General features: G+C 44.7%; 1 protein-coding gene and 2 non-coding genes across 3 annotated transcripts; 2 read left to right on the top strand and 1 right to left on the bottom strand.

Moving 5' to 3' along the window:
- Nucleotides 1-1,675: 1,675 nt before the first annotated feature.
- Nucleotides 1,676-2,836, top strand: LOC147095391 (uncharacterized). Its single transcript, XM_085973631.1, has one exon. The coding sequence runs from the start codon at nucleotides 1,691-1,693 to the stop codon at nucleotides 2,834-2,836; it is 1,146 nt and encodes a 381-aa protein (XP_085829757.1). The 5' UTR covers nucleotides 1,676-1,690.
- A 7,199-nt stretch (nucleotides 2,837-10,035) lies between these two features.
- On the top strand, nucleotides 10,036-10,124 carry trnap-cgg (transfer RNA proline (anticodon CGG)). The gene is given in 2 exon segments: nucleotides 10,036-10,071; nucleotides 10,089-10,124. It is a non-coding gene; the product is annotated as a tRNA-Pro (tRNA).
- A 15,035-nt stretch (nucleotides 10,125-25,159) lies between these two features.
- trnai-uau (transfer RNA isoleucine (anticodon UAU)) lies at nucleotides 25,160-25,256 on the bottom strand. The gene is made up of 2 exons: nucleotides 25,219-25,256; nucleotides 25,160-25,195 (listed from the first exon to the last, which is right to left on the bottom strand). It is a non-coding gene; the product is annotated as a tRNA-Ile (tRNA).
- Between the last annotated feature and the right edge of the window lie 460 nt (nucleotides 25,257-25,716).

Below are 25,716 nucleotides of genomic sequence, written 5' to 3' on the forward strand. Positions count from 1 at the left end.
TGGTCCCCTCCTCCAAATCGTTAATACAGATTATAAAGAGTTGGGGACCCAGCACTGACCCCTGCGGAACACCACTAGTTACTGATTGCCAGTCTGAGAATGAACCATTTTTCCCAACTCTCTGCCTTCTGTTAGATAGCCAATCCTCTATCAATGCCAGAATATTACCCCCAATCCCTTGATTTCTTTTCTTAAGCAATAATCTTTTGTGTGGCACCTTATCAAATGCCTTTTGGAAGTCTAAATACACTACGTCCACTGGTTCCCCTTTATCCACCCTATATGTTACTTCCTCAAAGAACTCCAGCAAATTTGTCAAACATGACTTCCCCTTCATAAAACCATGCTGACTTTGTCCTATTAAATTATGATTATCCAAATGTCCTGTTACTGTCTCCTTAATAATGGACTCCAAAATTTTACCTACCACAGATATTAGGCTAAGCGGTCTATAATTTCCAGCCTTCTGTCTACTGCCCTTTTTAAATAAGTGTGTTACATTAGCAGTTTTCCAGTCTGCCGGAAACTTTGCCGAGTCCAGGGAGTTTTGGAAAATTATTACCAATGCATCCAAAATCCCTACCAGCACTTCCCTCAAGACCCTAGGATGTAAGCCGTCCGGTCCAGGTGATTTATCCACCTTGAGTCCCATTATTTTACCGAGTACCACTTCCTTAGTGATTTTGATCGTGTTTAGCTCCTCCCCCCCCCCATAGCCCCCTGTTTGTCCAGTGTTGGGATATTCTTAGTGTCCTCTACTGTAAAGACTGATACAAAGTATTCATTCAGTGTTTTTGCCATCTCCATATTTCCCACCATTAATTTCCCGGTCTCATCCTCTAAGGGACCAACATTTACTTTAGCCACCCTTTTTCTTTATATATAACTGTAAAAGCTCTTACTATTTGTTTTTAAAAATTTTCTAATTTACTTTCATAACCTATCTTCCCTTTCTTAATCAATCTTTTTGTTATTTTTTTGCTGTCATTTAAAGTTTCCCCAATCCTCTATCCTCCCACTAGATTTGGCTACCTTATATGCCCTTGTTTTTAGTCGAATACGATCCTTAATTTCTTTACTTAGCCACGGATGGCTGTTTTCTTTTACACCCTTTTCTTCTCAGTGGAATATATTTTTTTGGAAGTAGTAAAATAACTCCTGAAGTGTACACCACTGATCGTGTATCGTCTTACCCTTTAATCTATTTTCCCAATCCACTCTACTCAATTCCGCTCTCATACCTTCATAGTCTCCTTTATTCAAGCTTAGCACGCTTGTTTGAGATCCAACCTTCTCACTCTCTAATTGAATATGGAATTCAACCATGTTATGGTCACTCATTCCAAGGGGATCCTTTACTAGGACATTTTTAATTAATCCTGTCTCGTTACACAGGACCAGATCTAAGGTTGCTTGCCCCCTGGTCGGTTCAGTTACATACTGCTCAAGAAACCCATCCCTAATACACTCAATGAACTCATCTTCAAGGCAGCCCTGCCCAATTCGATGACGGCATCACTGAGACAGCTTCAGTACTCAACACCAAAACAGCCAATCTCCAGACGCCATCCTACAATACATCCGTGTCATCCTTGACCACATTGTCTTCACCTTCGACAACCAGTTCTTTACCCAAACACACGGAACAGCCATGGGGACGCAATTCACACCCCAATACGCCAACATTTTCATGCACAAGTTCGAGCAAGACTTCTTCGCTGCACAGGACCACCAACCAAAGCTATACACCAGATACATCGACGATATGTTCAACCTATGGACCCACGGCGAAGAATCACTGAAAATGCTACACAATAACATCAACAAGTTCCATTCCACCATCAAACTCACCATGGACTACTCCTCAGAATCGGTTTCATTCTTGGACACACAAATCTCCATCAAAGATGGAAACCTCAGCACTGCACACTACCGCAAGCTCACGGACAACCTCAGGATGCACCACTTCTCCAGCTTCCACCCTAACCACGTTAAAGAAGCCATCGCCTATGGACAAGCACTGCAAATACACGGGGTCTGCTCAGACGAGGAGGAATGCGATTTACACCTACAGACGCTGAAAGACGCCCTTGTAAGAATGGGATATGATGCTCGACTCGTTGATCAACAGTTCCGACGGACCACTGCAAAAATACGCACAGACCTCCTCAGAAGAAAAACATGGGGCACAACCAGCAGTGTACCCTTCGTCGTCCAGTACTTCCCTGGAGCGGAGAAACTATGCCATGTTCTTCGCAGCCTTCAACATGTCATCGACGACAATGAACACCTCACTAAGGCCATCCCCACGCCTCCACTACTGACCTTCAAACAGCCGCCCAACCTCAAACAGACCATCATTCACAGCAAATTACCCAGCTTTCAGCAAAACAGCGATCACGACACCACACAACCCTGCCACTGCAACCTCTGCAAGACATGCCAGATCATCAGCAAAGATACCTTCATCACACATGAGGACACCATCCACCAGGTACATGGTACATACTCATTTGACTCGGCCAACACTGTCTACCTCATACATTGTACGAAAAGATGCCCCGGAGCATGGTACATCGGCGAGACCATGCAGGCACTGCGACAACGGATGAACGGACAGTGCACAACAATCACCAGGCAGGAGTGTTCCCTCCCAGTCGGGGAACACTTCAGCAGTCAAGGGCATTCAGCCTCCGATCTTCGGGTAAGCATTCTCCAAGGCGGCCGTCGAGACACACGGCAATGCAAAATCGTAGAGCAGAAACTGATAGCCAAGTTCCGCACTCATGAGGACGGCCTCAAACGAGATCTTGGGTTCATGTCACGCTACATGTAAGCACACCTGACATAGGGTCATCCAGACTCGAGTCATCATTGGCTTGTTCTCAATACACAGATGCGGCCGGACCTGCTGTGATTTACAGCAAAGAAAATGTTTTTTGTCTATTTTGTTTTTCATACAGACCCCAGCATCTGCAATATTTAACCCCTTGTGACCCCACCTCATTGTTCTTTGATGTAATGTTTTGCTGACTGACCTCTTTGGACACCATTCACACCTTTGATTGCTGTGATTATCTCTCTGCCGAGGTGTGATAAATGGCAGTTAGAAAGATTACCTGTAATCATCTGGCATTATTCTCTGACTATATAATCTGTGTCTATAGGCATCTCTCTACTTCACCTGATGAAGGAGCAGCGCTCCGAAAGCTTGTGATTTCAAAAGAAACTGTTGGACTATAACCTGGTTTTGTCTGACTTCTTACATTAAAAAGGGAGTTTGATAAGTAACTGAAGGAAAAAAATGCAGGGCTACGGGGAAAGGCTGGGAGCATGGGACTAGCTGAAGTGCTCTTGCTGAGAGCCGGCACGGGCTCGAAGTGCCGAATGGCCTTCTTCCATGCTGTAACAATTCCATTCTATGATTCTGTGAAAGGCGCTACATATATTCAAGTTGTTTGTACTACGGTTTGTTATAATATTCGTAACATGCATAATCCAAACTTTACAAAATTAAATCCACACAAAATGCCACGGGTAATTTATTTTGAATATCATCCATTGCACCTTTGCAATACATCTTTCCTTTTATTTGTCTTTCCTCGGTTTGCTGATGTACGTTTAGCTCACGGCCTGTTCACTTTAATGGTCACAAGCAGGAACAGATAAACACAGCGTGTCTGACCACCGCAAGATGTGCCAAAGGCATCATAGAGCCATAACGGCACAGCAGGAGGGCATTCGGCCCATCGAGTTGCGGACGGTTCTGTGTAGAGCAATTCAGTCCGTCCCATTCCCCCACTCTATCCCCGTAGCCCTTCAAGTTTATTTCCCTCAAGTGCCTATCCAGTCTCCCCTTGAAAACATTGAGATTCTCCACCTCCACCACTTGCATCGGCAGCGAATTCCAGGTCATCACCACTCGCTGCGAAAAAAAGTTTTCTGCTTCAACCGATGTTTTGTCAGCATCCACCTACTAAGTAAACATCGATACAAAGTGCTCACTAAGTATTCTAGACTTGCCCTGCGCCTCTAAGCATATATCACCTTCTTTTTCCCTAACAGGCCCCACCGCACCTCTTACTACCCGCATACAGTGTACATGCCGGTAGACTGTTGAATTCCCTATAATGTTCACCGCCATATTTGGCAATCTTATTTTCATCTTCACTTCCCCTCTCAACTTATTGTATTTGGTCTGGTTCTTCCTTGCAGAATTCAACTGTCATTTATCATACACCCTCTTTTTTGTTTCATCATCTTCTCTATCTCCCTCGTCATCTAAGGGGCCCTTGCTTTGGTTCCCTTACTTCTCCCACTTGTTGGAATGTACCTAGCCTGTACTTGGAAAATCGCCTCCTTAAAGATCACCCATTGTTCCGTTACTGTTTTTGGTTCCATTTTATCCTGGCTGGATCCTTTCGCATCCCATTAAAGTTAGCCCTTTTCCACTTTCGAAAATTCACTCGAGATTGTTCCTTTCTCCTCTCCATTGCTAATCTAGACCTTATGATACGATGATCACTCACAGGCACTTGGTCGACCTGCTCCATCTCATTCCCCAGTACCAGATCCAGAAATGCTTCATTCCAAGTTGGGCCAAGAACATATTGGTCAAGGAAATTTTCCTGAACATATTTCAGAAATTCCACCCCCTCCTTTCCCTTTACCCTAGCATTATCCCAATCGATAATTGGGCAATTAAAGCTCCCCAATATCATCACTTTATAGCTCTATAGCATCAGTTTAGGACAAATGCATCAAATCAAATGTTCACCCGTCACAGAGAGAAACAAAAACATAGAAAAGGGTACAAGGAGATAGGGAAACAAATCTAAATACAGAAAATATAAATATTTCCCATCCTTGATTTCTCTCTATTCCAACCCAATACTTCAGTGGCGGATAAATAACTTCAGTGTAAATCGTTCTGTTCGAGAATTGGACCAAAGAAAAAGACACAAAATAACGTAAAACAGCCGAAACAAGGAACCTCAGGACCTTCAGTCGAACGCTCTCCCAACTGAGCTATTCTGGCCTCACGTTAAAGAAGCTTCGTGACACTCTTTTGGAAGAAAATCTAATCCCGGGTGGACTCTGCTCATTCCTCCGGGGGAATGGGACCCGACCAGATCTCGGAGCTCAGGTTATGTTAATGATCTGCTGAAGTGTTTATAAACACAGAATGCTGACACACCAGGGGAGACCTCACCGGGTTGGACACGGAGTGAAATACACTGAAGGTTTTGTTGTAACATTTACAGAGCACACTAGCCCCGAGCTGCAGTGGAAATTATATGAAGTTCAATGTTCAGCAGCGAGATGCTGGAGAGATAAAAGTCCTGAATCAGGGAGAGATTTTCTGATACCGCTGCTGAATTTCATTTATGTGAAACACTCCCTGAACGATACAAAGCTGGGTGGGAGGGTATGCTGTGAGGAGGATGTTGTGAAACTCCCAACGATTTGGACAGGTTGGGTGATTGGGCAGAAACATGGAAATGCACTATAATGTGGATAAATGTGAAAAACAGGAAGGCAGAATATTATTTCAATGGCAATAGATTGGTAGAAGGGGAAGTGCAAAGAGACCTGGGTGTTCTTGTGCACCAGTCGCGGAAGTTAAGCATGCAGGTGCAGCAGGCGGTTAAGAAGGCAAGAGGGTTTGAGTACAGGAACAAGGATGTCTTGCTGCAGTTGTACAGGGCCTTGGTGAGACCACACCTTGAGTATTGTGTGCAGTTTTGGTCGCCTTATCTGAGGAAGGATGTTCTTGCCATGGAAGGAGTGCAGCGATGATTCACCAGGCTAATATCCGGGATGGCAGGAATGATGTACGAGGAGAGATTGGGTCAATTGGGCTTGAACTCACTGGAGTTTAGAAGATTGAGAGGGGATCTAATCGAAACTTATAAAATTCTAACAGGGCTAGACAGGCTAGATGCAGGAAGGATGTTCCCGATGGTCGGGGAGTCCAGAACCAGGGGTCACAGTCTAAGGATAAGGGGTAGGCCATTTAGGACAGAAATGAGGAGGAATTTCTTTACCCAGAGAGTGGTGAACCTGTGGAATTCTATACCACAGAAGACAGTGGAGGTCAATTCATTAAATATATTCAAAAAGGGATCAAGGGAAATGGGGAGAAAGCAGGGACAGGGTACTGAATTTGGATGATCAGCCATGATCTCATTGAATGGCGGAGCAGGCTCGAGGGGCCGAATGGCCTACACCTGCTCCTATCTTCTATGTTTCCATGTAACTCACTGCAGGAATTCAGAGCTGGGGACCGCCTGTGAAATCAGCCTAAAGAATAAAATAATACAACCACCCAACGTGGGGTATGAACCCACGGCCTTGAACTTAACTATCGCATGCTCTACCTACTGAGCTAGCCGGGCCCGCATAAACTCGCCATCTCTGTCTGTTATTGCAGAGTGACAGCTGTTGGCTCCACCCCAGGGGCCCGTCTTGTTCTGCAAACCATGAATCAGCTTCCTCTCAATTCCCGGGTTTATCAGTAAACCGACCCACACAAGCCCGAGAGAGCGATGGATTCCTCTCACTGATCAATAATAAAACTCAGATTTTCTGCTATTTTCACCTTCCAAACATTCACATCCATTTTGCTCAGTATTTATTTCGCTTTCCTTTTTATACTGTTCCTACTTTTCTTCATAAACATTTCATTGTAATCATTTATGAGAGGGAAGAAATGAACAGAAGAGATTTACTGGAATGGTACGAGGGATGAGGGACTTTAGTTATGCGGAGAGACTGGAGAAGCTGGGGTTGTTTAGAGCAGAGACGGCTAAGAGGAGATTTGACAGAGGTGTTCAAAATCATCAACGATTTTGACATCGCAAGTAAGGAGAAACTGTTTCCAGTGGCAGGAGTGCCGGTAATGAGAAACCAGAAATTGAATCTCACTGCTAATAGAACCAGAGGCGACATAAGGGACCATTGTTTCATACGGCAAGTTGTTATGATCTGGAATGCACTGCCTGAATGAATGGTGGAAGCAGATTCAATAATAGCTTGCAAAAGGAAATTGGATTAATACCAGAAGGGAAATCTTTACATGGCTACAGAAAAATATTAGGGTATTGGAACTAATGGAGAGTTCTAACAAAGAGGCAACAAAGGCGCGATGGAAAGTCCCAGGCTTCATTTCTGCCTGCACTGAGATCGATTATCTCACCCAGTGTGCTGCCGGGCTCCACAGAATGTAGGAAGCGTCGAGGTTCCTACACTGGCCTATGCTTCATTAGCTGATCTCACCAGGCATGATACTGAGCCGCACAAAGCAGGGTGGGCCAGGCTTCATCACCGGCCTGTGGTGTGTTAGATCATCTCATGATGTGTGCTACTGAGCCATACAAATCAGCAAACTCTCTGTATTCATCCCCGGTTTGTGCTGAGTTAGCAGATATCACCCGATGTGGTACAGAGCCCCATACAGAGCAGGATGGGCCCAGGGTCATTCCACGGCCTGTGGTGTGTTCGCTGATCTTATTTGGTGAGTTACTGAGCCTAAAGAACAGGAAACGTCCAGGCTTCATCTCTGGTCTAAGCTGAATTCTCTGATTTCACCTGCATTCTGGGTCTGTGTTGGGCCTATCTGGATCCTTGTAGCAACTGTCTGAGTAGTAGGTCATGGTCTGTGCAGGAGTTGTTTAGGTCTTTGTAGAATCTTCCTGGGCCTGTGTAAGATCTTACTGGGTCTGTGTTGGTGCTACCTGGGTCTGTGGAAGAGCTGTATGTGTCAGGGTAGGAGCTGTCTGTGCCTGTATGTTATATCTGGGTCTGTGTAACAGCTGTCTGTACCAGGGTAGGAGCTGTCTGGGACTGTGTGTTATATCTGAGTCTGTGTACGAGCTGTCTGTGTCAGGGTAGGAGCTGTCTGGGTCTGTATGTTATATCTGGGTCTGTGTAAGAGCTGTCTGTGTCAGGGTAGGAATTGTCTGGCTCTGTATGTTATATCTGGGTCTGTGTAAGAGCTTTATGTGTCAGGGTAGGAGCTGTCTGGGACTGTGTGTTATATCTGAGTCTGTGTACGAGCTGTCTGTGTCAGGGTAGGAGCTGTCTGGGTCTGTATGTTCATCTGGGTCTGTGTAAGGGCTGTCCGTGTCAGGGTAGGAATTGTCTGGCTCTGTATGTTATATCTGAGTCAGTGTGGGTTCTTTCTAGGTTTGTGTATGAAGAAGCTGACGAAAGGCAGTGATCCTGCAACATTAACTGTTTCTCTCTCCACAGATGCTGCCAGACCTGTTCAGTATATCCAGCATTTACTGCTTTTATTTCAGATTTCCAGCATCAGCAGCATTTTGCTTTGGTTTCTATGAAGAAGATGTGTGGCTCTGTGTAGGAATGTCTGGGTCTGTGCAGGAGCTGTCTGGATTTTTGTATGAATGTTTGGGTCTGTGTAGAAGCTGTCTGGGTCTGTGTTGGAATGTCTGGGTCTGTGCAGGAGTTGTCTGGGCCTCAGTAGGAATGTCTGGATCTGTTTAGGAGCAGTCTGGGTCTGTGTATGGAAGTCTGGGTACGTGTAGGAACATTCTGTGCCTTTCTTGGGACTGTCCGTTCCCGTGTAGGAAATATCCATGGCTGCATAAGGGCTCATGTGTAGGTGCTGGCTGTGTTATTGTAGGAATTGTCTGTGTCTATGTAGGAGCGAATGGATCGCTGCAGGATTTCTTGGATCTGTACAGATGCTCACTGGATCGGGGTTGGAGCTATCTGGGTCTGTGAAGGAAAGTCTCTGCCTTTGATGGTGATCCCTGTGTCAGGGTAGGAGCTCCCTGGGTCTGTGTAGGAAAGTCTGTGCCTTTGATGGTGCTCCCTTTGTCAAGGTAGGAGCTAACTGTGTCTGACTATGAATGTCTGTGCTTGTTATGGTGCTCCTGTGTCAGGTTAGGAGCTCTTTGGGTCTGCGTAGGAACGTCTGTGCCAGTGCTGGTGCTCCCTGTGTCAAGATTGGAGCTGACTGGGTCTATGTAGGAAAGTCTGTGCTTGTGATGGTGCTCCCTGTGTCAGGGTAGGATCTACCTGGGTCTGTGTCGGAAAGTCTGTGCCTGTGGTGGTGTTTCATGTGTCAGCGTAGGAGCTGCCTGGGTCCGTCTGGGATGGTCTGTGCCTTTGGCGGTGCTCCCTGTGTCAGGGTAGGAGCTGCCTGGTTCCATCTAGGAAAGTCTGTGCCTTTGGTGGTGCTCCATGTGTCAGGGTACGAGCTGTCGGGGTCTGTGTAGGAAAGTGTGTCCCTTTGGCCGTGCTCCCTGTGTCAGGGTAGGAGCTGCCTCGGCCCGTCTAGGAAAGTATGTGCCTGTGATGGTGCTCCCTTTGTCAGGGAAGGTACAGTCTAGGTCTGAGTAAGCTTATTGGTCTGAATCGAAGCTGTCTGGGAAACCGCTTTGATTTTTATAGACTGATTAATCTGTCTGATGTGGCTGAGATTTGGTCAGAAGGTCACAGCGTCTCCGTCCGCACCTGTGCACTGTAAAGCAGTTTTTTTAGATTTCAATTTACAGATGGGTGAATTGATAATCAGGGGTGCTAGGAGCCTCAGCGCCCCCGGGTGAGACATGGGTGAATCTGCCCGGGCCCGGTCCTGAATGTGCAAATGTGGCAGAAATCACGATGGGCGTTGGAGGAGATGGGTGGGGCTATGAACGGAACCCCCTGCGCAATCAAAACTTGCCACAGTCACATAACCGAATGGTCACTTCCGGGGCCGTTGTTGCGTCACTTTCTGCCTCCATGTCTTCTCACTGCCTTTGCTGATCCATTGTCCAAATCTGAGGCCTCGCGCCAAACTAATGCAGAAACTCTGCTGCTGCTCTCGGGATGGGCACATGCTGCCTCGATACATTACCGTCCTAACAGCTCATTAACTGTCGGAGTGGAGCATTGCGGCGCTTCAGAAGACAGGTAGAGAAGGCAATGTCAGAGCTGTCCCGGTCTCAAGTGCTCTGCTTATCAAGAACAGCCAACACGTGACTTGAGTATGGAAACACTGTAAGTGTACTTGCTTTCACCAGCGGCTCGTTGGTCTAGAGGTATGATTCTCGCTTCGGATTAATCAGCATAGAATATGTGAGAGGTCCCGGGTTCAAATCCCGGACGAGCCCTCACTTTACTCTTGACTTTTGACCCTGAATTCCCTTTGAAACATTTGGAAAGATAAAAGAAAAGTTTCCAAATCAATCCACGTGAATCTGAAGCGCTTTGGGAAGAGGGTCAGTGCACTTATTCCGGATCAAAGGTAATCTCTACGGCCTGCACTTTCTATCAGCGATTTTTTTCTGGAAGTTGAATGCGATATTCAACCAGTTCTGGACTTTCATCTCACTGAAGTAGATAAATGCACGAAAGACGTGCATTTATTGTGCGCCTTTTACAACCACCGGACGTGCCAAAGCACTTTACAGCCAATGAAGTACTGTTGTACCTCACTGTTGTAATGTAGAATACACGGTAACCAAATACGCGCACAGCAAGCTGCCACAAAGAGCAATGTGATAATGACCAGATCATCTGGTATTTTTTGTTATGTTAATTGAGGTATAAAAATTGGCCAGAATAGACTTAATGACTGTCATTAAGATAAATAATGATTGAGACTGGGAAGGACACCGTTTTCATACATTTCCGCAATGATCACAAGATCCTTACCCGTGAGGAGGCCATTCAGCCCATTCTAATACAGCCCTCCAGAGCATCCGTAGTCTTCACCTCATAGTTTAATCGTTTTTTCCTAAATCATTCCAGGGCTTTCACCACCACCGCTCTGCCGGGAGTCCATTCTAAGTGTTGATCATTCTCCTGATATCAGTCCTAAAGAGTTCCCTTTCACTTTTGAGGCTGTTTCCTCTTGTTAATTCTCCCACAATGTAATCTGGTATTCCAGACGAGTTAGTTTCTTGAAGATCTCTGCAACACCATGTCGCAGATGCTTCCGTTCTAGGCTGAAAATTTCGATTTTAACTCCCAGCGGGTAGGGGTAAAACCCCTTCACCCGTGTATGGTTGTTCTACAGGATCGAGGTGTGTCTGGTACTGCTGCTGCCTCCTCTGGCCGCTCTGCAGTATTGCACGACCTGGTACTGCTGCTTCCTCCTCTGGCCGCTGTGCAGTATTGCACCATCTTATACTGCTGCACCCTCCTCTGGCCGCTGTGCAGTATTGCACCACCTGCTCCCTCTGCTGGCTACTGCGCAGTATTGCTGTGTACGGTTGAACCTGGTACAACTTCGACCTCCTCTGCTTTCAGCTGTGCCAGGACTGGAAGAGGAGAATGAAGGGTGGAGAAGCGACCTTCCAGAATAGAAGGAGTGAAAAGACGATTTCTTGATCCAGTCTGCTGACAGCTAATGTAGGGTAAAGTTATCTGAGAAGGAAGAGAACTGAATTCACGAACTTAGAGCGGGAGTAGTCCTTTGAACCTTCTACCTGCTCCGACATTACATTAGATCATGGCTGATCTGCATCTCACCTACATTTTTCTGCCGTTGCTCCATATCACTTGATCCCCTTACCAAATAACAACGTGTCGATCTCAGTCTTGGAAGCAACAATGGACCCTCAGCATCCATGGAATTATCGGGAGAGAGTTCCCGATTCCTACAAACCTTTATGTGAAAAGATGCTTTCGAATTTGACTTTTGAATGGAGCGGCTGTAGTTTTAAGTTTGTTCCCCCTTGTACTTGATTCCCCATTCAGAGGAACTTGTTTAACTCTATATACATTACTAAACCTTTTAACACTTAAAACACCATGATCAGATCACCCATCCATCTTCTAAATTCAAGAGAACAGAAGCCAAATTAACCCTCATAATTTAACCCTGTAAGCCTCGGTATTAATCTGGTAAATCTGTGCTGAACCACTCCAAGGGCAATATATCCTTCCTGCATCCGGTGCCCAGAACAGAACACAACAGACTTGACTATTCCAATTCACGCCTGGCCGGCCTCCTACGTTCTATCCTTTGGAAAACTGAGGTAATCCTGCCTGCCCGTGTCCTTACTCGCACCAAGTCCCGTCCAGTATCATCCCTGTGCTTACTGACCTGGATTGGCAGGGTAACAATTTCTGTGTGAATAACTGGGAGAATCTGACATTATAGGGACGTGGGTGGCTATTGAAACCCAGAGCGAACGAGGACTTTTTCATTTTGAGTCTAACATTAGACAAACCAGAATAGGTAAATGGCAGTTTATGATCAATTATGATTATGGAGCTTGACATTGCTGGGAACTCGAATCGAAATAATGATGATTAAAGGCGTGCATCATTCGTATTGCACAAATGTTGCAGCAAGCCCGAGGCGAGATGGGTTGTGCTGCGCCATAAACTGATGGTTTTTCACTACAAATGGGAACATATGGTGCTTGTCCAGGATTTGCACAGGAGACCTCTCACATATCAATCAGTGAAACCCTTTAGCGAGAATCACACCACCAAAACAACGAGCCGCTGGCAACATAGCCGTTCAGCCAGTATAGAATTTATCTGCCACCAACACCCCATCAGCCGGCCTTTCAAACAGAGTGTGTCCATTCCATCTCGGTTTTTGTTCGGCGAAATTCCTCTCTGACACATCTAGGTGAGTGGAATTAGCCCAGGAAATCACCCTGTCCCTGTATTACTCGCAGTACCGAGCTGTTGTACGAGGTGAATCTGCCCCAGCCAGAAACAGGTCCAGCTCTCGCTGGAAGAAATTCAGCGAATCGGTGTCCACTGCCCGAGCCGGCAGATTGTTCCAGAGTTCCACTATTCTCTGGGAATGGAACCACCTCCAGACATCTGATCAAGATCTGGCCTTATACAGCTTAAAATTGTCACCCCTGGTCCTCCCTCAAATATTTAATTGGAACAAATTGTGAACTGGAACAAAATCTACTCTTTATCATCTTGTACACATCGATCAGATCAACCCTCAGTCTAGGCTTCTGTAAAGTGTCGACACGCAACTCGTTCAGCCGATCTTGACAACTAAACTGCTTTATACTGGGAATTAGTCTAGAGGTTTTCCTCTGCACACTTTCCAAAACAGGTTGGCCTTTACCTCAAGAGGGCTGAAATACTAAAGAGGAGGATGATATTCTCCAGTTTACAAAGTTCTAGGTGGCCCACATCTGGAGTATTGTGTTCTGTTCTGGGCACAGCATGCAGGAAGGATATATTGGCCTTGGAGTTGTGCAGCGCAGATTTCCCAGATTAACACCGAGACTTACAGCGTTCAATTATGAGGATTAATTGTATAAAGTTGCCTTTTGTTCACGTGAGTTTAAAAGATTGAGGGGTGATCGGATTGTGGTGTTTAACATGTTAAATGGATTAATAGGGTACATGGAGATCAAATATTTCCTCTGGTTGTGGAATCAAAGACAAGGGTCATATCCTCAAAATTAGAGCCGGGCCATTTAGACATTAAATCCGAAAGCAACTTCTCTCTCAAAGGGTTTTAGAAATCCAGAACTCCCTATCCGAAAAGGCTTTGGATGCTGGGGGTCAGTTGTTGCTTCCAAGACTGAGATCTACACGATGATGCTGGGAAGGGAATCAAGTTATATGGAGGAAAAGAAGAAAAATGGAAGAGAACTGCATATCTTCTCTGTTCTTAAGCCAGTTTCTTTTCCAAGCTGCCACTGACCCACCTGTCCCACGAGCCTCAATTTTATCAACTAGCCTTCTATGTGATACTTTGTCAATTGGCCTCCGTAAATCAATGTAGACAACATCCATTGCATTCCCTTCACCAATCCTCCGTGTTACTTCATCAAAAAATTCAATTAGATTACGCAAACTCGATCTGCCCTTTACAAATCCGTGTTGGATCTCCTTAATTAGCTTAAACCTCTCCAGTTGCCTGTTAATTTTAGACTTGATTATTGTTGCTAAAGCTTTATCCACCACTGATTTTAAACTGACTAGCCTGTAGTTATTAGGCTTGTGCTTAGACGTTTTCTTGAACAATGCTGTCACATTTGCCAATATCCAATCCTCTGGCACCTCCTCCGCATCCATGGAAGATTGTAAAATTATGGCAAGCACTTCCGCTATCTCCTCTCCCAATTCCCTTAGCAACCTGGCATGCAGGCCATCTGGACCAGGTGACTTATCCACTCTAAGAATACCCAGCCTATCTAGTACATCCTGTTTATCAATGTTCACCCCTTCCATTGATTCTACCTTATCCACTTCTACTGATATTTTGTCAGCATCCACCTCCTTAGTAAACACAGATAAAAAGTAGTCATTGAGTATTCTTGCCTTGCCCTGCGCTCTAAGCATATATCACCTTCTTTGTCCTTAATAGGCCCAACCCTGCCTCTTACTCCCCGCTTATTCTTTACATGCCGGTAGAAGAATTTTGGGTTTTGCTTTTATGTTAACCGCCATTCTACTCTCATATTTTCTCTTTGCCAATCTTATTTTCATCTTCATTTCCCCTCTCAACTTATTTATTTGGTCTGGTTCACCGTTGAAGAATTCACCTGACATTCATCATACACACTCTTTTTTTGTTTCATCAGCTTCTCTATCTCCCTCGTCATCCAAGGAGCCCTTGCTTTGGTTCCCTTACCCTTCCCTCCTGTTGGAATGTATCTAGCCTGTATTTGGAACATCTCCTCCTTAAAGATCACCCATTGTTCCGTTACAGTTTTCCTGTCATCCTTTGGTTCCATTTTAATCTGGCTGGATCCTTTCGCTTCCCATTTAAGTTAGCACTTTTCCAGTTTAGAAGTTCCACTCTAGATTGTTCCTTGCTCCTCTCCATTGCTAATCTAAATCTTATGATACGATGATCACTCAGACGCAAGTGTTCTCCCACAGACACTTGGTCAACCTGGCACACCTCATTCTCCAGCACGAGGTCCAGCAATGCCTCCTTCCTACTTGGGCCAAGAACATATTGGTCAAGGAAATTCTCCTGAACACATTTCAGAACTTCCTCCTCCTCCTTTCCCTTTACTCTGGCATTATTCCAATCGATATTTGGGTAATTAAAGTCCCCCAGTGCCCTCTCACTATTTGGGGGCCTGTAGAATACCCCAATACCGTGATCAAACCTATTTTGCTCCTCAACTCTAACCAAATGGATTCTGTCCTTGTCCCCTCAAGAACATCTTCCCTTTCAAAAAGGCAATGTCTTCCTTAATCAGCACTGTCACCCCAGCTCCCATTTTTCCTTCCATATACTTTCTGAACACCTTGTACCCTTGAATATTAAATACCAAGTCCTTGCCGTTTTAAGCCGCATTTCGGTTGTTGCCGCAACATCATATTGCCACATGGCTAATTGTGCTTGTATTCACCAACCTTATTCACCACACTTTGTGCTTTTATGTACGTGCATTCTAAACCAATTTTTCATTTTTTCGTAGTCTTGATTAGTCTGCTCCTATCTAATATTGTACTACTTCCTCCTCTAGTGCTACTTTCTTCGCTAGTACTATCCAACGCACTCAATCTTTTATTCACCTTATTCCTCTTTTGTACTCCTATATTCTGGTGCCCATCCCCTTGCCAAGCTAGACTAAACAATCCCCAACAGCACTAGCAAATCTCCCCACGTGAATTTTGGATCTGGCTCTCGAGGTGTAACCCGTTCAGATTGTACAGGTCCAACCTTCCCCAGAAATGGTCCCAATGCCTCAGGAATCAAAAGACCTCCCTCCTGCGCCATCTCCCCAGCCACGCATATAGGACAAGAACTGGTAAAACTTCCAGGCCAATGTCTTCACTCAAATGCTTCTTCGCTGTCACAGTGAAATAATGCCACATTTTCAGTACAGTTGACTATTCTAGAGTGTATTATATCAGGATGCTGAGACAGACGACAATGTTGAGCTATTAATTCTGCAATATCTTATAAGTCGTAGATTCAAAACTAGTTTTGTAATAAGAATCTAATATTGTTGACTTGAACTAGTCAGCAATGCTCGCACGGCAGTTGGATGCCTGTGTCCAGTTGGAAAGCTGTCTGAAAGAACATGCAGTCTGGCAGAGCTGGACGTCCAGCAGATTGACTTTTCTGCTGAGCAGACAATGAGCCTCCTTCTTGAAAATGGTTCGTCAGTCCAGCTCAGAGGGGATTAAGCATCATGAAAGTAGGATGGGGCTGGGGCCACTTGTGTGACAGGAAGTGTCGGGGGCAGTATCCCATCCTTCAAAAACATTAATGATTCAGTTGCAAAATCTGTTTGCACAACTCGCCACTCGGCCCAAGGATGAGCCGAGCCGATCACGTGGAGTTAACGCGATTCTGCCAGTCAGTTAATTCAGTGGTATTTCAAGAACAATTAGAAATCAGATAATAATAACCGCATCACGTAATGGATACGGTGTTTAACTTTGATGTGTATTATAATGTTATCAGAAAATTGTAGTTTCCAGTCTGTCGCGGTTGGTTTGCACACTGGGTTCCAACCTGGAGCGGACCTGTTTTAGACCTGACCATTTCTAACACAATCACTGACCTCATGTAACGGAAATATCTAAATTCCTTTTGTTCACAGAAGCTGACTGTACATTTTCAACGTTGTTGATCCGGGTGTAACGGGCAGGACTTAAGTTGAAGAGGACTTTCGTGCACATTGTTTCTGTTTGGATGTCATATTTTTCTAAACACCGTCATTTCACTCCAGCCGAACGAACTGACGGAAGAAGGAAGAAAGTTCTCTCTCTGATTCGCGATCTCTGTTTCACCTTCATTCGAGAAGGTGAAGAATTCCAATGGTCCGTGTTAATTTAAACAAGATATGAACAATGAAGAGGCCAAGACCAGTGGTTTGGACGAGATTAGAATTGAAAGCTAATTTTATGTAAGATTCAGTCAAATGCTGGGAAGGTCTATCAGCATCAAACATTCAACACAATGAATAAGCACAATGGATTAGCATTCCATCCTCTTAAACTCTCGTCTCCCGTCTACGACAACTCAGCCATTACATTTGCTGCTTTTTGAATCCAATCAGAAATACTCCGCAAGAAAGTCCCCTTTACCGCTTGTCCTGCCCGTGCACCCAGATCAACAATGCTGAAAATGTGGAATCAGCTTCTGCAAGCCAAGGGCATTCCATTAATTCAGGAAGGCAGTAATGTGCCTGATCGAAAGAAGAGGTGCGCAGCCCTTTTAATCAGAGCAGGCAGGCTGTTCACGCCGGTTTGATTCCCGGTCAGTGCAGAACCCTGTACGATTTGAATTCGGCACCCATAGGACCAATTCACAAGCAAGCTTCTCACATCCTTTCAGCGCTAGAGGAAGCAGGACTGACTAATATTCAGGGAAGAGGGTGTTTCAAGAATATTGACCCTGAATGTAAGTTTATCCCAATTCAGGCGATCTCATGGGTGCAGAAAGCAAAATGTAAAGGTCCTGCATTGGCCGGAATCGAACACGGATGCAATAACTCCAATGAGACACCAAGCTCAATATACCTGGGAGCATTTAACTTTTCTCAGTTGGTTGGTTTTCTGTTGCTTAAGTGAAGCTCTGTGATTTCGAAATATATGGGCAAAATGACACGAAATCTCATGTTTTTAATGGAAAGTATTTATGTTTTCTGAAATGTCGATGGACTGTAAGAAGCTGAGTTTTGACTAAAAGCGAGCGGGGCTTTTCCGGGATTTGAACACGGGCCGTCTCGCAGCTACGAAACACCAAAGCAAGAATGCGAGCAAACCTGTTTCAAAGAGACATCGAATGATCCGCTACTGACGGCAATCCCAATTACGATTAGCAATGACGTCAAGAACATTTCTGGTGCAAACCGGTTGTTTTGCTTCCAAGAGCCAGCCCTGCTTTCTAAATGCTTGTCTGTCGAGCGGTCCCGCAGTTCTAAATGTATCGACTGGTTTCAAAGCATCAATTCAGATTGCTGCGAATGGGACATGTGCCGCCAGGAACAGCGGTGGTAGCAGAGCAAACTTAACAGTGTAAGTAGGTGAAAGTGAATGTTAGATTAAGGTAATGCCGCAGAAAAGTGACAAAGAAACGGAAGGAGGAAAGTGAAGGAGGGCTATAGATTGTGGACGGAAGAAAAAGCTGGGAGAAGAGGCGAGTTTGCATTATGGAGCATCAAGCTCAGGCATGTGAGAGCGCGGGGTTTGAAGGAGGAAATAGGTTCTCACCATCAATAAAAAAAACGCTGTTTGATGTGGAGAAGATTGATTTTTTGCTGTGTTCTATCAGCAGGTGCTGCAGAGAACAGAAGATATAAAGCGAACTATACCGTGATTTAGATTCAAACTAAGGTTGCTGTGGCCGCAACGCAGAGTACTGGACCACTAAACGATCCTGCATCACACATCAGCTGCGCCAGCTCTGCGCTAACCACAGCCAAGTCACGCACGGCACTGCTTAGAAAAGATCGATTTTTGGTGAAGATGCCAAAATCAGCACCGCCAGAAATTTTGACACCGGTGGAATTCGACCCACGACCCGCAGCGAATGGAGCCTTAATCCATAATGGGAACTAATGCAGCCGCAGTTACATTAAAAAGGATTGTATCCCTTTCGCACGAGAAGAAACTCACCCCTGGAGATTCATTCGGACAAAGAAAAAGGCCCTGCTGGGAGTCGAAGCCAAGATCGCCTGCTTATCAAAGAGGCGCTTTAACCAGCTGAGCCACGAAGCCAAATCACACCTCCAGGCGGTCGCCTCCTCTCACTGATATCTATCAGCTACCTGTCACTGCCTGTTGGAGGCTGAGGCCGTTTTTTATTGATTCTCCTCTCCTGTCTATTCCGCCATGTGTCCCGATGCTGTCTGTATCTCACTGTGTTTATCTCAATTTCAAACCGTGGGTTGATTCTGAATGAATACCTGTGTTAGTGTCTTTCATGAAATGAATGAGGGGGGTCAGACAATTCTTCCTCTGACACTGGGGAACTAATGAGCCAACATTTTTAACAAGATTTTGATTATTGTGATGCAACAGTTACAATATTGAACTTGAATGATTTAGGTTCAATTCTGTGCAAAAACACCTGTGATCCCAACGGAGGAAGGGGAGAGAGGCAAGAGAGATACAGGAAAGATCACCTTGGAAATTACTGGCCCCGTATCTACTTTAAATCCCCCACTGCATTTAAACACTTTTAATGTCATATTCACACATTGATGCATTTGACCATTATAGAATATCTATCGCTGTCTCTGGTCTGAAATAACTGCTTTATATATTTGATCTCTCCCGCTGTGTTCAGTCGCTATCCTGAATATTTATCTCCAACCTAGAATGAGTTTATAATCTGGAGACAAGGTTTCTGCTGCCGGCGGGCAGGGAGCAGAGGCTGAGGCTGACCTGTGTCTTGTGGGAGCGGAACACAATGTTCCTGCTGTTTATTGTCATTATCCTGCAGAATATTCCATACTGTTCTCAACATCTTACATTACCGTTAAATATCGGAAGTTTTGTTTTATTATAATGATCACTGCGATTCTTCTGGACTTGCTGAACTTGCAGCAAATTAAATATCACAAAACCGTCATCACCAATAATAATTAGGGTCAGCGATTTGATAACTTAGCTTCTTGGATGTTTTCGCAGCTGCAGTAGCCGAGTGGTTAAGGCTTGTTTCTGTCAGCAGCAATGGTACAAGAGCAGCCATTCTAAAGTGAAAAGCAGAGCACATTCCAAGAGACAGTCCAGGAGAGAGACAAACGGAGTGGAGATCTGGAAGACTGACCAGAAAAACACCAAGGAGACACCATCACATAATTCATCTCTCCATCTCCCGAAGCAGAAGAATTGACCATTCTGAGTTTTGAGTTGCACCACTGAGTTAAAGGTTATCCAAATCTCTCTGTGTAAAACTTGTATTATTAGGTTAATAAAACGATTTGTTTGAAAAGTTTAAAGCTTTGCTTGATCTGAGCTCTGATTTCCCTGAAGAGTGAAGAGAGTTACAACTAAAACCTTACAGATCCTTCCGTCCAAAGTCACATTTTCCTCCCAAGCATGCTACACTTAGCTCATGGCACGGCTTAAATTATTAATATATAGGCGGAATGGAAAATCTTTTCGGGCTATGGGGGAGAGCAGCGGAGTGGTGCGCGGTCTGTTAACTCACTGGGCGGAATTGTTCTTCTCTGCTCGGAATCCAGCTTAAAACCGACCATTAAAACCGATGGTCATTCGGACTAATCCATTGTGCTTTGGACTCGTGGGGTTGAATCCCATCCTCATCAATGCTGGCCACACTGGGCTTTTCAGTCTGTGCCTCTGTGCTGTTCATGCGAATACTAAAATAAACACGGACTCATTGCATAAACGTAGAACAGAGATTGCGAATCACAGATACACCATTTCCTCTCTATTCTTTCCTCTGAGATTGACACCCAATGAAAGACTAGCGGGAAAACAAATGATTAGAGAGCAGAGACAGGATTTTACCTTTTAGGAACAAATGTAATTTTAAAAGATTTTATCAACATTAATGACCAGATTATCTGTTTTTTTGTCTTTCGTTGAGAGATAAGTAATGGGCAGTGCACTGGGGAGAAATCCTCGTTCTTTTCGAAATAGTGCCATGGTATCTGAGGCTTCGGTGTTACGTCCTTTCAGAAAGACGGTACCGTCGAAAGTGCAGCACACCCTCAGTACTGCACTGGAGTGTCAGCCTGGATTATGAGCTCAAGTCTCTGGAGTGGGGCTTGAGATTGCTGCCGCTGAGCCACGGCTGACACCTAAACTCAATTCATTCGGCTCGAGTGAAATGGCGAAGACAAAAAAATGACAGTGGACAAAACTTCAACTTGGGGCACAAGAATAAACCGCATCATTGTATAACTGTTTAAAAGGGATGTGCTGTCAGTCCCGGATCATTCTGTGCCTGTTTAAAAGGGATTTCCTGTCAGTCCTTGATCATTCTGTCTCTGTTTAAAAGGGATGTGCTGTCAGTCCAGGATCATTCTGTATCTGTTTAAAAGGGATGAACTGTCAGACCCGGATCATTCTGTGTCTGTTTAGAAGGAATGTCCTGTCAGTCCCGGATCATTCTGTGCCTGTTTAAACAGGATGTGCAGTCAGTCCCGGATCATTCTGTATCTGTTTAAAAGGGATGTGCTGTCAGGCCAGGATCACTCAGTGTCTGTTTAAAAGGGATGTGCCGTCAGTCCCGGATCATTCTGTGTCTGTTTAAAAGTGATGTGCTGTCATTCCTAGATCATTATTTATCTGTTTAAAGGGGATGTTTACCTGAAATTCATCATACAACCTACTTTCTGTTTAAACAAGAAAGGAGGTTGTATGATGCATATCAGGCGAATTCTTCAAGGCAGAATCAGACCAAATATAATAAGTTGAGAGGGGATGTGAAGATACAAATAAGATTGGCAAAGAGACTATGAGAGTAGAATGGCGTGAAACATAAAATGGAACCCAAAAATCTACTACTGGCATGTAAACAGTTAGCGGGCAGTAAGAGGCGGGGTGCGGCCTATTAGAGACAAAGAAGGCTTCCCATAATTTTCCTATCTTCCCTAGCTGCCATCAGTGGTGGGTAAAGTTTTAGAAACAATAATCAAGGAAAAATTAACGGGCACTTGGAGAAGTTTAATCTAATTAAGTAGCGCCAACACGGATGTGTGGAATGCAGAAAGTGCTTGGCTAAAATTATTGAATTTTTTGATGAAGTAACAGAGAGGATTGATGAAGTGAATGCAATGGATGTTGGCTACATGGATTTTCGGAAGGCGTTTGACAAAGTACCACATAAAAGGCTAGTTAACATAATTGAGGCTCATGGAATAGGTGAGTCAGTGGCAGCTTGGATAATGAATTGGCTTAAAGACAGAAAACAGCGAGTTGTGGTAAATGGCTGTACTTCAGATTGGAGGATGGTAGACAGTGTTTTTCCCCAAGGGTCAGTGCTGGGGCCACTGCCTTTTTGATATATATAAATGACATATATATTGGAATACGGAGTAGCTTTTCTAAATTCGCCGATGACACCAAACCTGGGGGTGTGGCAAACAGTGATGATGATGCCAATCGACTGCAACAGGACATAAAAAGGCTAGCAGAACGGGCAGACACGTTGCAGATGGGATTTAATACAGAGAATTGTGAGGTGATGCATTTTGGCAGAACGAACAGGGAGAGGGAATATACACTTAAAGGCACAGTTTTAAATAGTGTGCAGGGACAGAGGGGCCTGGGAGTTAATGTACATAGGTCCCTGGAGGTGGCAGGACATATTGAGAGAGTGGTTAACAAAGCATTTGTGATCTTGGGCTTCATATATAGAGGTATTGAGTACAAAAGAAGAGGAGATTTACCAGGATGGTTCCGGGGAAGGGGGATCTTAGCTACAAGGACATGTTGGAGAAGCTGGATTTGTTTTCATTAGAGTAAAGGAGGTTGAGGAGTGATTTGTTAGAAGTGTACAAGATAATGACGGGTTTTGATAGGCGAGACAGGGAACGGCTTTTCCCACTAGTTGATGGTACAAGGACTAGGGGATTTAAGATTATAGGCAAGAGATACAGGGGGGTGTGAAGAAACAAAATTACACACTGGTGATGACCTGCAATTCACTGCCGTTGGAAGTGGTGGAATCAGAGACACTGAATGTTTTCAAGGGGAGACTGGATCGGCATTTGAGGGAAATAAATTTGCAGAAATACGGCGATAGTGCGAGGGAATGGTACTGACTTGATTGCTCGACAGAGAACCGGCGCTGGCTCGATGGGCTGAATTGCCTCCGTCTGTGCGATTATGACCCTATGATTAAATCGGGTGAGTGCACAGTCACGGATCATCAATTGTATAAGTCTTTTTAACAGGTGTGCGAATTTAGCTGTAATGACCCCGTTGTTAAGTTTGGCGGGGTTCAGGCCGGGACTTGAACCCGGGATTTCTCGCATTTATTTAAGCAGCGAAATTCCCTGAACGAGAATCAGACCTCTAGACCAACGAACCGCCGATTTTGGGCTCGAATTTGCGTTAGGTTTCCCTGCGCTGTTGCAAACCCAGTTCGCAGAGGACCTGTTCATTTTTATGAAATATGTTTATATTTTCCTAAATCCACTGCTTTATATGAGCTGTTTCCCTGAATCTGCTCACAATTCTCCCCATCACAAGAAGATCCGGGCAGCAGTGGTCATGTGGTCAAATGGATAAGGGGTTTGACTTCGGTGCGAATCGTTCAGTTAGCAGATGATTGTAGATTCGAGTCTTGCCGTGGTCGTTTAAATAAGTGGGCGAAACCTGTTCTGAATCTGCCTTCAAACCGACCATTTCGGACAGCCCCTCACCTGAAGATATCGGAAGTCCTTTTACTTACATGGGCTGATTGTACATTTTCAACATTGTAAGTCTGTGTGCACGTGCAGGACAAGCGGTGAAGGGGACTTTCAGTCAGAGTATTTCTGCTTCGATGCATAATAGCATGAAACAGAAACATAGAAGATAGCAGCAGGAGTAGGCCATTCGGCCGCTCGAGCCTGTTCTGCCATTTAATGAGATCATGGCTGATCATCAAAATTCAGTAACATGTCCTTGCTTTCTCCCCATATCCCTTGGAATGGTTGAGCGCAGTTTCATCCATTGTGCTTTGCACGCGTGGGTTCGAACCCCGTCCTCGTCGTTATTCCATTACACGATTGATGCTGATAAACCTTCCGAGCGTTTCACTGAATTTTGCGTAAAATAGGCTTTGTAATCGCAATCTCGTCAAAATCACACTGGTGATTCAGGTCTGTGCACTCTTCATATCTTGTTAAAATTAAAAAAGACCACTGGAGTTCTTGAATGACGGGAAGGACGGGAATCAGAGATGGAGAATCATCCCTACCTGTCTTCCTTCCTCTGCGATTGCCACCAAATGAAAGACTAGCGGGAACAAAGCCAAATGATTAGGGAGCAGAAAAACAACTTTATCGTTTAGGAGGAAATGTAATTTCAAAAATATTTATCAAACTAAATGAGGAGATTTTCTGTTTTAGTGTCTTTATTTGAGAGGTAAATAATGGGCAGGACAATGGGGAGAAATCCTCATTCTTTTTGGCATACTCTCATGGGATCTGAGGCCTCGGTTGAACGTCTTACTGGAAAGACGGCACCACCGACAGTGCAGCTCTCCCTCAGTACTGCACTGGAGTGTCAGCCTGGATTATGTGCTCAGGTCTCTGTTCATTCGGCTGGAGTGAAATGGCGTAGATAAAGGGAAAAATTATATGGAGTCAAACTTCAACTTGGCGCCCTAGAAAAATTGCGTATCGTAATCGGCCGCCTTTTATAAAAACCGCCCCAGTTATGTTTCCATCGATTTCATAAGCAATGATAATCAGCCCTGTCTATAATGGGCGGGGTCGTGGTCAGTCGAGGATCACTCTGTGTCTGTTTAAACCGGGTGTGGTCACAATCCCGGATCACCTAGTGCGTTAGTCTATTTTAAAGAAAAGCTATTCCAGTTGTGATGACCGAGTTGGTGAGTTTTATCTAAATGCCGTAGGGTTCGTCTCGGATTTGAGCCCAGAAGCTCTCGCATTTTCATTTGTGAAATGTCCTACGCGAGAATCATGCCCCAAGACCGAAGAGCTGATGATTTTTGTCCGAAGTTACATTAGGTTTCTCTGCGCTAGTGCGAACCCAATTCGCAGACGTCATGTTCATTAATTTGAAATATGTTTATCTTTTCCTAAATCCACTTTTTTATATGAGCAGTTTTCCTGAATCTGCTCACTATTCTCCCCATAACAAGAGGGTCGGCGACAACCTAATTCTGGATATGGTGTTTGGGCGATTGTCTGTACGTAACTTCCGTCCTTGTAATTCGCAACATCATGTTCAGGTGAATCGTTGTTTGTGTTCAACGTGATGTCGGAAACCTGTACAGATAACTCGTGAGTTTACACATCTTCTCGCTTGTGCCAAAGACTTAGTCACTGCTTTGAAATCGAATTTATTTCCTGCACATTATTCTTTGCCTGATAGTTGCTGGTTTAACAGTTAAAACTGGCCCCACCTTCCCTCCTGTCAATAAGTAACACTGAAGGGCTCCTTTAAAACTTCCATCCGTTTGGGAACACGGGTGGGCCTGAGGAACATAAGAGCCCACGTGGAACAGCTAATAAGTGTATAGTTAGCGGAAAAAACAATTGTACCTTCTGCTCCGGTCGAAATAGCGCACAGCAAATGCATTGACTGCTCTAGGTGAGGCTCGAACTCACAACCTCGGCATTTCTCCGAGCTCTGATACTGCTATATAAGTACCGCGCGCTAACCAATTGCGCCACTAGAGCTGCGCTTGATTGGTGTTCGTTATCCGTGCACATTTACTTGCACATTTCAGGTTGTCTAATCGTGCGGGGGTGCAATGTTGTTTAATTGAGGCGCATTGGCTGGGTTTATATGAAAGAGTGAAGCAGGAGTTACTCTCATGTGTTCGCGAGCTGGTGAATTTACCAAAGGCTGCACCAGATCCTGGTGTCATAAGTACTGAACAATTTTACCCAACTCCTAAAATACAGTCTGCAAAATGAGAACCGATGAAAATTCATCACATGCAAAACAAAGAAACGTTTTAAAGTTTTGCCCATGATTCGTCAACCATGTGAGTTACCGGTTGATTAATGACGATTACAGCAAATTTCTCACACAGTCTAATGAGATGTATGTAACAGAATAAACAGTTTTCTTAAAGTTAACTCCTCGACGTGGAATGGAATCCGTATTGCAGGGTAAGAGTATTTGTAGATGACA

The sequence above is a fragment of the Somniosus microcephalus genome, unplaced genomic scaffold (genome assembly GCF_052327205.1).
Source record: "Somniosus microcephalus isolate GS21.2 unplaced genomic scaffold, FLI_Smic_1.0 unresolved_chr1, whole genome shotgun sequence".
NCBI classification, from domain to species: domain Eukaryota; kingdom Metazoa; phylum Chordata; class Chondrichthyes; order Squaliformes; family Somniosidae; genus Somniosus; species Somniosus microcephalus.